At 50.0% G+C, this 13,300-nt stretch overlaps 2 protein-coding genes across 8 annotated transcripts in view; one reads left to right on the top strand and one right to left on the bottom strand.

Annotated features, from left to right (window-relative positions):
• Positions 1–4,194, top strand: part of DNAJC7 (DnaJ heat shock protein family (Hsp40) member C7) — a 36,856-nt gene extending 32,662 nt beyond the window's left edge. For all 6 annotated transcript variants that reach the window (XM_071210659.1, XM_004472430.3, XM_004472427.5 and 3 more), the window contains 2 exons: positions 3,409–3,471; positions 3,856–4,194. In XM_071210659.1, coding sequence (XP_071066760.1) covers positions 3,409–3,471; positions 3,856–4,002 — 210 coding nt within the window. In that variant the 3' untranslated portion in view covers positions 4,003–4,194. The remainder of the gene's footprint in view (positions 1–3,408; positions 3,472–3,855) is intronic.
• Positions 4,195–5,402: 1,208 nt separating this feature from the next.
• On the bottom strand, positions 5,403–12,762 carry CNP (2',3'-cyclic nucleotide 3' phosphodiesterase). Of its 2 annotated transcripts, none has more exons than XM_004472424.4 (4): positions 12,439–12,762; positions 10,512–11,181; positions 8,184–8,323; positions 5,403–6,951 (listed from the first exon to the last, which is right to left on the bottom strand). In XM_004472424.4, the coding sequence occupies exons 1-4, from the start codon at positions 12,439–12,441 to the stop codon at positions 6,502–6,504; spliced, it is 1,263 nt and encodes a 420-aa protein (XP_004472481.1). In that variant the 5' UTR covers positions 12,442–12,762; the 3' UTR covers positions 5,403–6,501. The 2 variants fall into 2 exon arrangements, with proteins under 2 accessions (XP_004472481.1, XP_004472482.1); XM_004472425.5 differs by having other exon boundaries at positions 12,276–12,532.
• Positions 12,763–13,300: the final 538 nt, after the last annotated feature.

Below are 13,300 nucleotides of genomic sequence, written 5' to 3'. Positions count from 1 at the left end.
CAGGTGGCTTAGGATAGGGGGGTATGGAAGATGAGGTTCAAGGCAGCTGAGTCAGACCTCACAAGGCCTTAAAGACTTTATTAAGAAATATTGAGGTATTGAGGATAACAACCGTGCCTTCCAGTGCTTTGGCAAAACCTCAGGTGTGAGGACTTTTGGCCAAGGGTCTGCAATTTCATATTGTTGGAGCATTTGTTGTGTCCTTGGGGATTGCAGCTCTAAGTTTGCTGTGAAAAAAAAGTTTACTGTGGCTTAACCAAGAAAGAAGGCATATGCAGATTTCTACAGAAACCATGATTCCGTGAAAGATTTTGAGGAGATGAGGAAGCCTGGTATCTTTCAGAGTACAAGGTGATGTTGGAACATAAAGAATTTCTTTGGATTCAGTTCCCTGGATATTTGTCACTGACCTCTCTATGCTCCTGAACTAGGAAACTTGAATATATGGGCTACAGGGTAATTTCTCTTGATAAATAAATAATTAACAACAGCAACAAAAATGTATAGATTTAAAGATGGACTGAATATATATATATATATATACTTAATTTATTTTTATTTTATTTTTTTTTAAGATTTATTTCTTTCTCTCCCCTTTCCCCCCACCCCCACCCCAGTTGTCTGTTCTCTGTGTCTATTTGCTATGTCTTCTTTGTCCGCTTCTGTTGTTGTCAGCAGCACGGGAATCTGTGTTTTTGTTGCGTCATCTTGCTGTGTCAGTTCTCCGTGTGGGTGGTGCCATTCCTGGGCAGGCTGCACTTTCTTTCAAGCTGGGCGACTCTCCTTAACGGGGCGCACTCCTTGCGCGTGGGGCTCCCCTACACGGGGGACACCCCTGCGTGGCACGGCACTCCTTGTGCGCTTAGCACTGCGCATGGGCCAGCTCCACACGGGTTAAGGAGGCCCAGGATTTGAACGGCAGACCTCCCATGTGGTAGACGGACGCCCTAACCACTGGGCCAAGTCTGCCACCTACTTTATCTTATTGACTGGAGGTTCCTTTTTCTCCCCACCACATAGTATACACTGACTGATGTGTCTGTGTATTATGCATCCTATAAGCCTTCACAGATTTTAATTTCCCAGAAAAACTTAGACTAAGGTAGAGCTGTTGTTGATCGTGGTGTTCACTGTGGGCCCAGTCAAAGAGAGATGAGAGGCCCTGGGCCATGCACAGTTCTCAGACACAATTTCTCTAATGCCAACCTGTTCTCTTTCACTAAGAAAATCTATTGGAATTTAAAATAAGGTTGGTCTTATTTATATTAAATTGATAACATTATGTACATAATCCTGAAATCTCTATAGCATGTGTGTGTTTTTAATGAACCTGGATTATTACTAATAACCATTTGCACTGTCCAGCCGTTGAGAACAGCTTCTATATGCAGTCGAAAGCTATCGAAGGGTTTGAAGTTGGGATAGACTAGAAATATATTTTTGATGTCAGTGAGGAGAGGTGGATTGGAGAGGTTGATAGAGAACAGAGATGGAGGGAAGACAGTAGGGAGGGAAGGTTTGGGAGACATAATTGGGAGATAATAAATGTGGTAGGCTGAACAGGACTTGGTTGCAGAAGGACTTTGTCGAGCGGGACAGGACTACCTTTTGAGTGAATTCGTCTTAGCTGACTTGGCACGGCCATTCCCTGAGCAGGGTGTTGGGGGAAAGCAGGACTCAGGAGGATGAAGATAAGCAGATAGGTGGGCAGAAAGGAATTCACTTTTGGACATAGGTGCCTGTGGGATTCACTGGTAGAGATAAATCTTATGTGCCATTTGGGAAGGCAGGTGGGGCCAGGGTCACCAAACCTGGTATGGCCTGGTGAAAAGAGCACAGCACAGGTCATCCACAAGTTGGGATTTTCAGTTCTGCTTTTACTAGCCACATGATCTTAGGCAAATTACTTGAGCTCCTTGCCTATGTTTTGTCAAGTATAAATTGGGAATCATCTTGACAAATTATTAGGATTAAACAATAGTGTAAGCAAATTAGCCAGCCCCTTGATTGGCACCTAGCAGGTGTTTAATAAACCATAGCTTTTTTCTGGCATACAGTCTAGACAGAATAATAAACATGGAATCAAACAAATGCAATAAGTCTTAGGTCTTTTTTAATATTCTTTTTTTTTTAAAGATTTATTTTATTTTATTTCTCTCCCCTTCACCCCCCCCACCCCAGTTGTCTGTTCTCTGTGTCTATTTGCTGCATCTTCTTTGTATGCTTCTGTTGTCAGCGGCACTGGGAATCTGTGTTTCTTTTTGTTGCATCATCTTGTTGTGTTAGCTCTCCCGTGTGGGTGGCACCATTCCTGGGCAGGCTGTACTTTCTTTTGCACTGGACGGCCCTCCTTCCGGGGCGTACTCCTTGCACGTGGGGCTCCCCTACATGGAGGACACCCCTGCATGGCACGGCACTCCTTGCTCGCATCAGCACTATGCATGGGCCAACTCCACACGGGTCAAGGAGGCCTGGGGTTTGAACCACAGATCTCCCATGTGGTAGGCAGACACCCTAACCACTGGGCTAAGTCTGCCGCCTATATTTATTCTTGGTATCATTTAAGTGATAGATCTTATTTTATTTTTTTAAAGATTTATTATTTATTTATTTCTCTCCCCTACCCCGCCCTCCCCAGTTGTCTGCTCTCTGTGTCCATTCACTGTGTGTTCTGTATCCGCTTGTATTCTTTTCAGCGGCACCCAGGATCCGTCTTGTTTTTTTGTTGCATCATCCTGCTGTGTCAGCCCTTGTGTGTGCGGTGCCATTCCTGGGCAGGCTGCACTTTTTCGCGCTGGGTGGCTCTCCTTACAGGGCACACTCCTTGCACATGGGGCTCCCCTACGCGGGGGACACCCCTGCGTGGCACAGCACTCCTTGCACACATCAGCACTGCGCATGGGCCACCTCATCACACGAGTCAGGAGACCCTGGGTTTGAACCTTGGGCCTCCCATGTTGTAGGCGGATGCCCTATCCGTTGGGCCAAATCCACTTCCCTAAGTGATGAAAATTTTAGATGGCAGCACCAGCATTTTAGGGAGACAGAGTATGAGGGGGGTGGGGGATAAAGACATGAATACTTTTAAAGTCTTATATTAGTAAGTGCAAATGGCAATTCCAGTGAGAAGGTACAGTGAAGTGGATTTAAGGAAGGACAGCTTTCCTTTGGGACCACCCTCTGAAGAAGGGAGTAGTATATCCTACCTAGTATCAGGATCAAGTAGTAAGTTTTGCATAGGGTGAGGCAGATTCGCTCAGCAATCTGAACTGTTGGGAAGGAAGGGAAGTGCTATTACCTGGGAAGAAGGGTTTGAGGACCCATTGTCAGTGTCATAAGTTCATCTTCAAATAGTATTAATTATTTTCACCCTTTTTTTCCTTCTCTGTTTCTTGCCCTGCTCCACAGATTTTGACGCAAACAATATCTTCAAGGCATTCTTTGGTGGTCCTGGGGGCTTCAGCTTTGAAGGTGAGCTTGCCTGCTCTTCTTGGGACTCCCCAGTTAGGCAGTTCTTTGGGAGTCAGAGGGCCTTCTCAGGTGTTGACTTAGCTAAGGATGGAGGACAGAAGGTTCCCAGGACACTTTGCCTAGGGACCGTTAGCACTGCATTTCTTCTGGGTCAGGAAGGTGTCTCCAAGCTGTCTAGTACCTGGACGTCTCTGTGAAAGTGAAGATGTTTAGAAGCTACACATGCATGCTCTCACATGGTCTTTTTCACTCCAGCACCCAGGCTGATACCCTGTGTCCTTTAAGCAGCCATTGAAGACTTTAGTAATCAGACAGCTGATTACTAAGTGATCTTCCCTAGAAAATTCACAGTGCCAACTAACAAGCCTTTCTTTTCTCTTTCAGCATCTGGTCCAGGGAATTTCTTTTTTCAGTTTGGCTAAGGAAAAGGAAACCAACCACCTAGAATCCAGAAAATGCAGACTCGCTCAGTTTAACCTTGAATATGGACACAATTCTACTCCTCCCTTCATCATGTCTCCGTGTACTTAGAGCAGTTTCATTTTCTCAGTTGGATACCTCTGTGTCTGTGTGAGTGGGGTGAAGGAAAGGGAGCCAGCGCAAAGGACTGCGGGTCAGGGAGGGAGACGGGGGTGGAGAGGGAGGCTGCTTGTGGATTTTCGTTTTACTGTTTAACTTTATTAAAAAAAAACAAAATGAAGAGAATAAAATGTTTGGACCCTCTCTGGCCCTTTGCTCTGGCAGCTGTTTTATGTCACTCCAGAGTACATGGGCCAGAGCTGAGCACCACGGATGGTTCAGCAGCCTGAGAGGACCCTGGGTGTGCTACTGGCCCCAGTCTGGTGCCAGTCATGGGGAAGTGAGTTTAGAAAACATACTGATTTTCTTTAGGGGCCACCAAATGCGCTAGAAGCTATATGTGCTCAGAACTTATCTAGGAGCAAGAAGGGCGCTAAGCATCAAGTTAGGCTCACCTAGACAGGGGTGGTTGATGCAGGATCTCAGTTCCTGTGATTAATGGTGGGCTTGACAAAGATGAAGAGGGTGAAGGCTGCCTCCTCAACCTCCAGGCACTTTCAGAGTGGGACAGGCAGTTCCTTACCCCGGGGGTCTGATTACTGGCATCAGGCTCACAGAGTTGGAAATGCCATCATTAGCAAATGTCTCATGCCTCCTACACTGATACCTGTTTTTGCCCCAGGGAAGGAATTGGTGCGGGCCGTGCTTGCTGTTCAGGTCAGGCTGCATGTTTGTGGTGGTAAATCTTTTTAGGAGCTTTAAGCAGAAGCATTCGAGGCTTTGGAAGCAGCTTAGATTTCTAGTGCTTTAAGAGTATAAGTGGCCAGGAGAGGCCTTGGCCCAGGTATGATTTCCTTCTGAGACCCTGCCCCTTTTTTCCCCCAGTCTTCCCTCTTTGGTGCCAAAGCTGTGATGCAATGATGACTGAGTTAGGCCTGGGAAGTTCTCTATGTGTCTGGCCAGGCTTCTTCTGGATGGGATAGGACTCTTGAATCTTAGGTCTCCCTTGTGTTTGAAGTAGCACTGACCTGAGTGGCTGGGGTAGCCTCTCCGAGAGAAGTGGGGAAAAAAGATCCCAACTGGGAACTTTGGGTCTTGCCAAAAAATCTGATTTGATTGGGAACAACTTTGGGCCTGCTGCTGAGGGATGCAAGGCTTTTTGCTGCATATCCCTCAGACCCAGCCAACCCCCACCTTCTGGAGTGACTAAGATCAGCCCCTCTCCTTTCTGCCTCCTCATGAAAGCCAGCACTGTTCAGCTGCCTATCCTCACCACAGCTGTGTTCAGCCAGCAGAGGGGAGACAGGACCGATGGCCCCAAGCTGTGGGACAAAGCCAGTCCTAAATCACGCAGCCCTAGCCCCAGGGAAGACTTTACTGGGCACAGAAGGGCAAGAGAGACTGCACACAGCTAGGATTAACATGATTTATTTATCATCAGTCTTACAAGTTGGTGAAGTTGGGCAAAGCCAGAATGGTAACTTAAATCCCACACACTTTGTTGAGTAACAGCCTGGTGTTAGTGAGGCCCTGTTTCTGAGCAGAGGCAGCAGAGGGTACCCCAAGAACCACAGCAGAAAGAACAGTGCTGAAAAACCCCTTCCCAGAGGCATGTGGGATTTGGCCCATAAGAGCCAGAAGTCCAACCACTGGCTCTTGGTGCCCGCCAGTCCCCCTTTAGAGAAGGCCCAGAGGCCTCCAGAGGCACCAGGGAGGCAAGATGGGCTAGACACAGCAAAACTGGAGCTTCCCCCTACATACTGTCTCTCTGGCCTCAATATTCCCATCCACACAACAGAGCCTGCACCCCCTAAACAGTGGCTACCCAGTTCCCTTTTGGGGGTGATATCAGCCTGAGATGTGGCTGCTGCTTATTCTGTTTTTCTTCCTAGTTAACCAGCCGTTACCTAGTTAAAGGGTGAAGGAGGGGACAGGGACCTCAGGCCAAAGGTGGGAGGTAAATCCCTTTTTCTACCCTGGTAAAGAGCCCCACCCTTCCTGGAGCTGAATGATTAAGGAATAGGATTGGAGCCCAGGGCTTCTCCCCATTGGATCCAACACTCATTTCCCATGGCAGTGATTCTCACTCTGGCCCTACTGCCTTTTGCCACCAACCAACAGGGTACCTGCAGCTCTCAGGTCTCCTCACTAGCCCAGCTCTCGGTAGAGCAGCAGATCTGGGGGTGGGGGCTGAAGTACCTGGAAGCAGGTTCTGGCTGAGGCTCCAGGCCCAGCTCGGCCCAGCCTCGTCATTTTTGGTCTAGGTTCCTGTATGGTGCCTGACCACCTCCCCTATGTTGAGAACTTGAGTGTTTTAGAGGGAAAGATGGTGGACAGGTAGAAAAGGGCAGTTATTTTACAAGTTTTTAAAAAGTTACAGGTAGGTTAATTTTGAGTAAAAAAAATGGAAAAGAGAAAAACTTAAAAACAAAGATGAAGCAGAGGGTATATCTGTTCCTCCCCCACCCCCTTCCCTTCTAAAGAGCAAGGGAAATACAGTGGTAAGAACATTTAAATGATGGTGCAGGACTGAAAGGCACCCCCCTTCCGGCTACTGTGTGTGGATACAGGTTTGCCCTTCCCGTAGTACCCTGTGAAGATGGCCCTGACCTTCATTTTCTTGGCCAGGCTCAGCATCCAACGCCCACTGCCCAAGGAATAGAGCTTGCCCCGGCTTAGCTGACCCACTTCCTCGCCTGGGTTGCCCCCCCGCTCCTGCCTCACAATCTCGAGAAGGTCAATGCCTGTCTGCACGGGCTCCACATCCCTCGCACAGCCTAGGGTGATGTGAGCACGGCTCCCCTGGGGCAGGCTGTCAGAGGGTGGCAGCTTGTCCACATCATTTGGCCACAGTGGCAGCTCCTGTTCGCTTAACTCCACCCGGGCTCCAGTCGTCTTGGGTGTCACAAAGAGGGCAGAGATGGTCAGTGTGAAGGCCTTGGAATAAGATTTCTTCACCACCTGGGGAGAGTGAGAAAAGAAACCAAGCTAGGGGTGTTGGCCTCTAGAGGGACAGCTGATGCAGGGTGTGTCACTCCTAGAGGGCAGGCAGAGTCTCAACAGAAGGGGGCACAACTGAGGCGAGGTCTTTACAGGATGTCTTCCCACTGACCCTGTGCAGGCTAGTGTGAAAAGGAAAGTGTTTGGAGAGGCAGGCCAGAGCGGGGGTTAAGAGCCAGACTGCCCAAGTTCAGAACCAAGCTCCACTACTTCCCAGGTAGGGGGCTCTAGAGCTAGCTGCTTAGCCTCTCTGTGCCTTGTTTTGGTTCATTCACCTGTAAAAGGCTACTACCTACCAGAGTAGGGTCACAATTAAAGGAGTGACCAGGAAGAGCTCAGAACAATTTGAGTGCCTAACATTCCTACCCATTCACGCTGGAAGGCAGGTGAGAGCAGACCTAAGCGCTCTGGAGATCTTGCCGTGTTGTACACTTTGGTGTATGTCTGATTTTTTATCTGATTCTTTGAGAAAGCCTTTCTCTCCCAACTGACCATAAAAGCATCTCTATTTTTAATCTCATTAGGTGCTTAATAAATAATTCTCTGTGAATGAATGGTTAGCTACAGTAAAAAAGTGTTACCTATTTCTTTCATTCAACAATGCTAGGAGCTAGGAATACAATGGTGAACAAAACTAAAAAAAAAAAATCCTTGCCCTCAGGGAGCTCTCTCAAGAGGGAGGAAACCCATATGTAGACAATTAAGTAAAATGCTAAGCCTGGCAGGGATGGGGGTGGGGTAGTCCAGGGAGGACCTCACTGAGAAAGGTGACTCAAGAGCCATGCCTGTGGGGAGTGCCCTGGTGCAGGTGTAGGATACCAGCTGTGGGCTGTGTGGTGGGGAAGAGTCTGGCTGGGGCAAGGTCGGGCCTCAGACTTGGGACAGGAGCCTCAAAACACCAAAGACAAGTGACTTCTAGTGTTTGGAACTTAGTGCAGGCTCAGAGAGGCCACGGCTGCTGCAGACCTATGTTCTCCCTGAACCAGCAGAAGGAAAGATACTTATGCACAAGCCCTGGCTGACTCCCCAGAAAAGGCAATCTGGGTATGCACCTCAGCCAGAGAAGGGGAGAGCTGGAGGGAGGAGATGTATTTCTCTTAAGCAGCTGTCTGGTTTCTGGTAGGTTCCTGCCTTGTACCTTGCCCCCACCCCCACCCTTTCCACCTCAGCCAGGTTTCCCAGGGAGAACTCACATCCTGCTGGGCATACTCATCGGCCCCGACGGCCTTCCCAAAGTCACAGAACTTGGTTGTGCAGTGCAGCACGCCTGGGGGTTTCTTCCCAAAGTAGGTGACCAGTTCAATCTTCTCCCTGGGCTCATCCCCAGGGACAACTGCAGGGAGAGAGAGGACACTAAGGACAGGGGAGCAGAAGGAACCCAGAAGGGGGACCCAGAAGAAACAGTGACATCAAGAATAACTTCTTGAGCTCTCCACTATAATTCACTCATCAGTTGTGTGGTCAAACCGCTAGCAACTTCAGAACTATAAAAAGTATTTAAATCTGCCTTTACATCATGCTGATATTCATTCTCTTCCACTTGAAAATTCTCTGGCACTTGTAACCCAGGGGTAGGCAGTACAAGCCAAAGGAATCTGGGACTTACCAGCATTACAACTAAATAGGGGAAACAAGTCATAAACAGTGGGGTAGCTGGGTAGAATTTTTTTATAAAGAGGTAGGGTTGGGAATAAGTGGTACAGTGGAAGCAGCTCAGGTTTCAGAGCCAGAAAGAAACCACTTAACATCCCAGCTTACTATTTAGTAGCTGCTGGACTCGAGCAAGTGACTGACCCTTGTCTATCAATCTAAAATAATAGTGACCACATGCTCCAGTTTGCCCAGGACTATCCAGGTAGTACCCCTTTCACTCGGCCCATTTGGATGAGAAAGTTTAGTCACCATAATCATACACCCCTTGGTGGATGAGAGCCTTATAAAGGGCTTGGTGGAAAAGGGTTTTGGAATATCACTAGGTTTTTTCCTCATTCCCAGAGCTGAATGCTTGTGAGGATGCTTCCACCCCCACCCCACCCCCTGCAAGGGAGGAAGAAAGACTCTGTACAGTCCAGATTTGTGTTTTGTTCTTTTTGAAGTACCAGGACCAGGAATTGAACCCAGGACCTTATATGTGGGAGACCTGAACACTGAGCCACATCGGCTCCCCCGAGTTGGCTCCCTCGTCTGTTTGCTCTTTGTCTGTCTTTTTTAGGAGGGACCGGCAACGGAACCTGGGACCTCCCGTGTAGGAGGCAGGTGCTCAACTGCTTTAGCCACATCCGCTCCCCAGTCCTGGTTCTTGACCCATTATATGTCCCCTGCCATATTCTAGGTAGAAAAGGATCCATTTCTTAATTTTAAAAGCAGCACCAAAGGATGGTTACTCCCCATGGGAGAGCCAGCGGCTCTGACCAGGACCCTTCCCTCTACAGTGCTTTGCTCTTGAGCTTTTCACATACACAGGGCTCACTACTGGCCAGTGTCCCTGCAGGCACCAAAGCTTCCGAGGTCTCCCTGAGGGTTCAAGCTTTAGAACCCAAGAAGAGTTATCTGAAAACTTATGCAGGCACAAGTAATCTGCCTGAGTGATACAACCTAATATATAAAGCCATGGGTTAGGGATATTTCAAATATGAAGATAATCTAAGATTCAAAGAACTGGAAATGGGTTAAAGAAATACAGATGGATTAGGGGGGCCAGATCCCCCATAGGCCACTGCAGGAGAATGAGGGTCCCCAGGGACCTTATCTCAAGCCTCCCCTATCACTTGCCAGGAGAGAAAGTGGGGACCCCAGGTTCAGAGGCTCTTGGTTGGACCACAGCACTCACGCTGCCTTTGGGCAAATCCCATGTCCCTTCTGGGCCTCTTTTTTCTTGACTGCAAAACCCAAGGGGGTTTTGGACTAGGTCTGAGATTCCTGTTCTCTGGAGCTGTGGTACACCACTGAGGTGCACTGCGGGCTGAGGAGGAGGGCAGGCAGCCCAAGGTCTAGGAACCATTCTCCAGTAAAGACAGGAGAACTTTAGCTTTTGTTTTTTACAGATTATATGTCTATATAATACTTTGTTTTGAAAAACGGTTCTGCTGCTAAAATGGAGTTTGAAAACACCGGACCAGATTCTCTCTCTGTGGTTACAGTATAGGTTGGCATATGTCCTGTTCTGACAGTAATGTGCTTTTCCTACCTCTGAAGTAGGACAGTGGTCTAGATCCAGGCTGGGAGAGAGGAGCTGAAGAGAAGAAAAGGGCAGGAAGGAAACACGCAGTGGGAAGGAAGGGCTTGGGGAAGTACCCCTCTCCATATTCCCTGTTTGCTTCCACCCCCAAAGTCCTCTCCATTTCACACTAGCTTACTTTTGCTTTCATTTACCTTCCCCACTTAACTCCCAATCCTCTGAGAATAACGATACTTAGCCCAGGCACACAGCACCCTGTGCCCAGTGTTGGCTGGGCTAAAGGAGGCTACCCATGCAGGGGTTTAGCCTCCCTGTCCCCCACCCCTGCCATCCCACCACCTACAGTGTCGAAGCTCCTTCTTGAAGGCCTTGTGGTTCCCCAGCTCATCCAGGAATGCCTGACTAGCTTTGCAGAGGTTCTCAGAACTCTTCTTGGTCAGGAACCAGCCGAAGAAAAGTGGCAGGAAGTCCTTCTCCAGCCCAGGCTTCAGCTTCTTCAGCTCATCAGCTGACAGGTGCCACTGGTTTTTCTCCTTGAGCTGGGCACAGTCCAGCCGCCATGCCGTCTTGGGCTCCACCAGCACCACCTGGTACTGGTACTGATCAGCCATTTCAAAGAGTTGCTCTAGCCGCTCCTGCTCATGGTTGGTGTCATCTAGCACCAGAACTTTGACATCCCGGCGGCAGCAGGCAGCCAGGTCCTCATCCAGCTGTTTGCACTCCTCAGGAAAGGCTCCGCGAGCACCGGGGGTAATCTTGTAAGTATCAGCAGATACCATCTTGGTGCCGTCCCGGTACCTGTCCACGATGATCTGTGCCAGTGTGGTCTTGCCGCTTCCTGGCAGGCCACGCAGGATGAAGAGCGTCTTGCACTCTTGCAGAGTGACCACTGTCTCCTCATCCTGCAGAAAGGGGAACTGTAGTTCAGGCTTGTCCTTGGCTCCTGAGGATGACATTTTGCGGAAGAAGATCTTGGGCAGGAACGTGTGGCTCTTTCGGGAGAAGCTTCTATTCTGCGTGAGGAAGGAAGAGCAGATATCAGCCCGAGTCCCTGAGGGCCACCCACCAGCCTTCCCCCTTCATCTCTGGCCTATTTCTAAACTGGAGCCCCTGCTCCTGGCATCCTCCGTGGTGTGGATCCTTTTCCAAGGAGTGGAGGGATGAACATTTTAAAGGACTTAAAATGTCCCTCCTTTTCTGTCTCCTTAAGTACTTGTTTACTCTGGGAGTGGAGAATGTAGGGAAGCTTGTCCTCCAGCTTTCCTAAACTCACTTTCCTCCAGCCTCGAGTTAAAGCTGCAGCCTCAAGGTACATGCACACCTCTACAAGGAAAATGTCTTGGAGGTGCATGCAGGAGGGCCTGAAGCCTCTGGCCCTAATTTTTATATTCTTGACACCTATTAAGGATGTCTTCTTTGGAGGTGGGGGGGGTCTCTATGTCTGGGCAGAGACACAGCTGCCCTGGCCCAGAGTCAGTATTGGGGGAGGGAAGTTACGGAAGGACTGTGTCCCTTCCCCCAGCAATGGCAGCAACAGATAATACTCTCTTGTCTGGGATCCGGGGGACAATGGTCCCACAGAAGGGCTGATGGGGACGCAGGGAGGAGAGGGTTGGACAAAGGCCCTCATTCACCACGCTGCCACCGCCTCTGCCCTCTCTCTGCCCCCAACAGAGTTGTGGTCTTTGTGTGTGCCCTAGGACCGGGCTGCACAGGGCACCTGCTTTCAGGGTCTAGCTCTGTTCGCCAGGCAGCTGCGTGTACCTCGCCTGGCCGCTGCTCCTGCCTGCTAAAAGCCACAAGTAACAACCAGAAATCGTCTTCTAAACTGGCTCCACCTCCCATCAGCGCCCGGAGAACCCCTCTGCTGGCACACTGTTGTGTTAGCCAAGGCGCTAGGGCAGGGGGAAGCCAGGAATGGCGGTCCAGGCGCGGGTCTGCCGGGCCCAGGCCACAGGCCTCGTGTGACACCCCTGGCCTGGCCCACGCCATCTAGGTGGTCTCGGAGAAGCAACAGCCTCTGTAGGTTCCAAGCCTCAAAAAGACTCTCGTTTTCCAACTCCAGCGGCCGCCCACACACACCCCCGGTGGCCCGCTTCTCCCCTACCTTAGGACTGCACGGGAGTACCACTACCGAGAACGCTCCAGCCCAAATCCGGAACCTCGGCTCCTCATTTGCATGCCACTTCCTCCCAGGGATCCCAAAAGACACTTGCTTTCGGTTACGGCGCTACCCCTCTGCCCCACGCGGCGCGCCCCCGCCTGCTCACCATGATGAAGAAGGGGCGCCGCTGTCGCCGCCTCGCAGGCACTCGCTCTCCGGGGCCACCCGCCGGCGCGGAGGGACGCGGAAATCTGGCGGCCGTGGCGCCCGCCCGCGCCGTCTTACATAGCCCGGGGGCGGGGCGGGCGCTCGCCGCGTGGCGGGCTCCCAGGCGGGGCGCTCCCTGCGCCAGCGCCGCAGAACCGAAACTCAAAACTGAAGAAGCTCTGAGCCCGGGGGAAGCTGCGGGTCCCGCCGCCCCCACCTCCTAGCACACCTGAGCCCTCCAAGAACCAGCGGCGGCTGAGAGAACGTATTCGTCCTTTTTTCCCTGCATGTGTGAATGATTAACTCTAATCATGCCAGGGTCGGGATTAGGGTGAGGCGAGTGTGGCGGGGCCGTACAAGTACCGGGTCAGATCCTGTCTTTCAATTTTTTATATTTTATGCATTATAAATTTTTGCATTGATTTTTTTAAGAATATGTATTGAAATATTTATCTTGATTACTGTGGTTTTTGGCGCCCCTTTAACTTTTGGTCCCAGGCTGTATTTCACTTGTCTGGCCTTAGTCCCTACCTTGCCCTGGCCTAAAGTTAGCCTCAGCCCCAATTTTTCCTTCTAGGAACTGTGGAGATGGACCAGGATGGCAGTGGCCAAAGGGACAGCTAAATAATTTAGTGAAAGCCTAACACTTCCTCTAAGGCCAGCTGCTCAGTTGCCACCTCCTGTGAAGTCACTCAACCATCTGTTCAATTTTCCAGAGTTTCTGTGTACCAATTGCTGTGCTAAGCACTTTATCTTCACACCAACCCAAAGCAGGTATCCCATTTTACAGAGGAGGAAACAAGCTTGGAAAGCTTGATTGA

This window comes from Dasypus novemcinctus, chromosome 21, assembly GCF_030445035.2.
Source record: "Dasypus novemcinctus isolate mDasNov1 chromosome 21, mDasNov1.1.hap2, whole genome shotgun sequence".
NCBI classification, from domain to species: Eukaryota; Metazoa; Chordata; class Mammalia; order Cingulata; family Dasypodidae; genus Dasypus; species Dasypus novemcinctus.
This window is presented reverse-complemented; position numbering and strand designations above follow the sequence as displayed.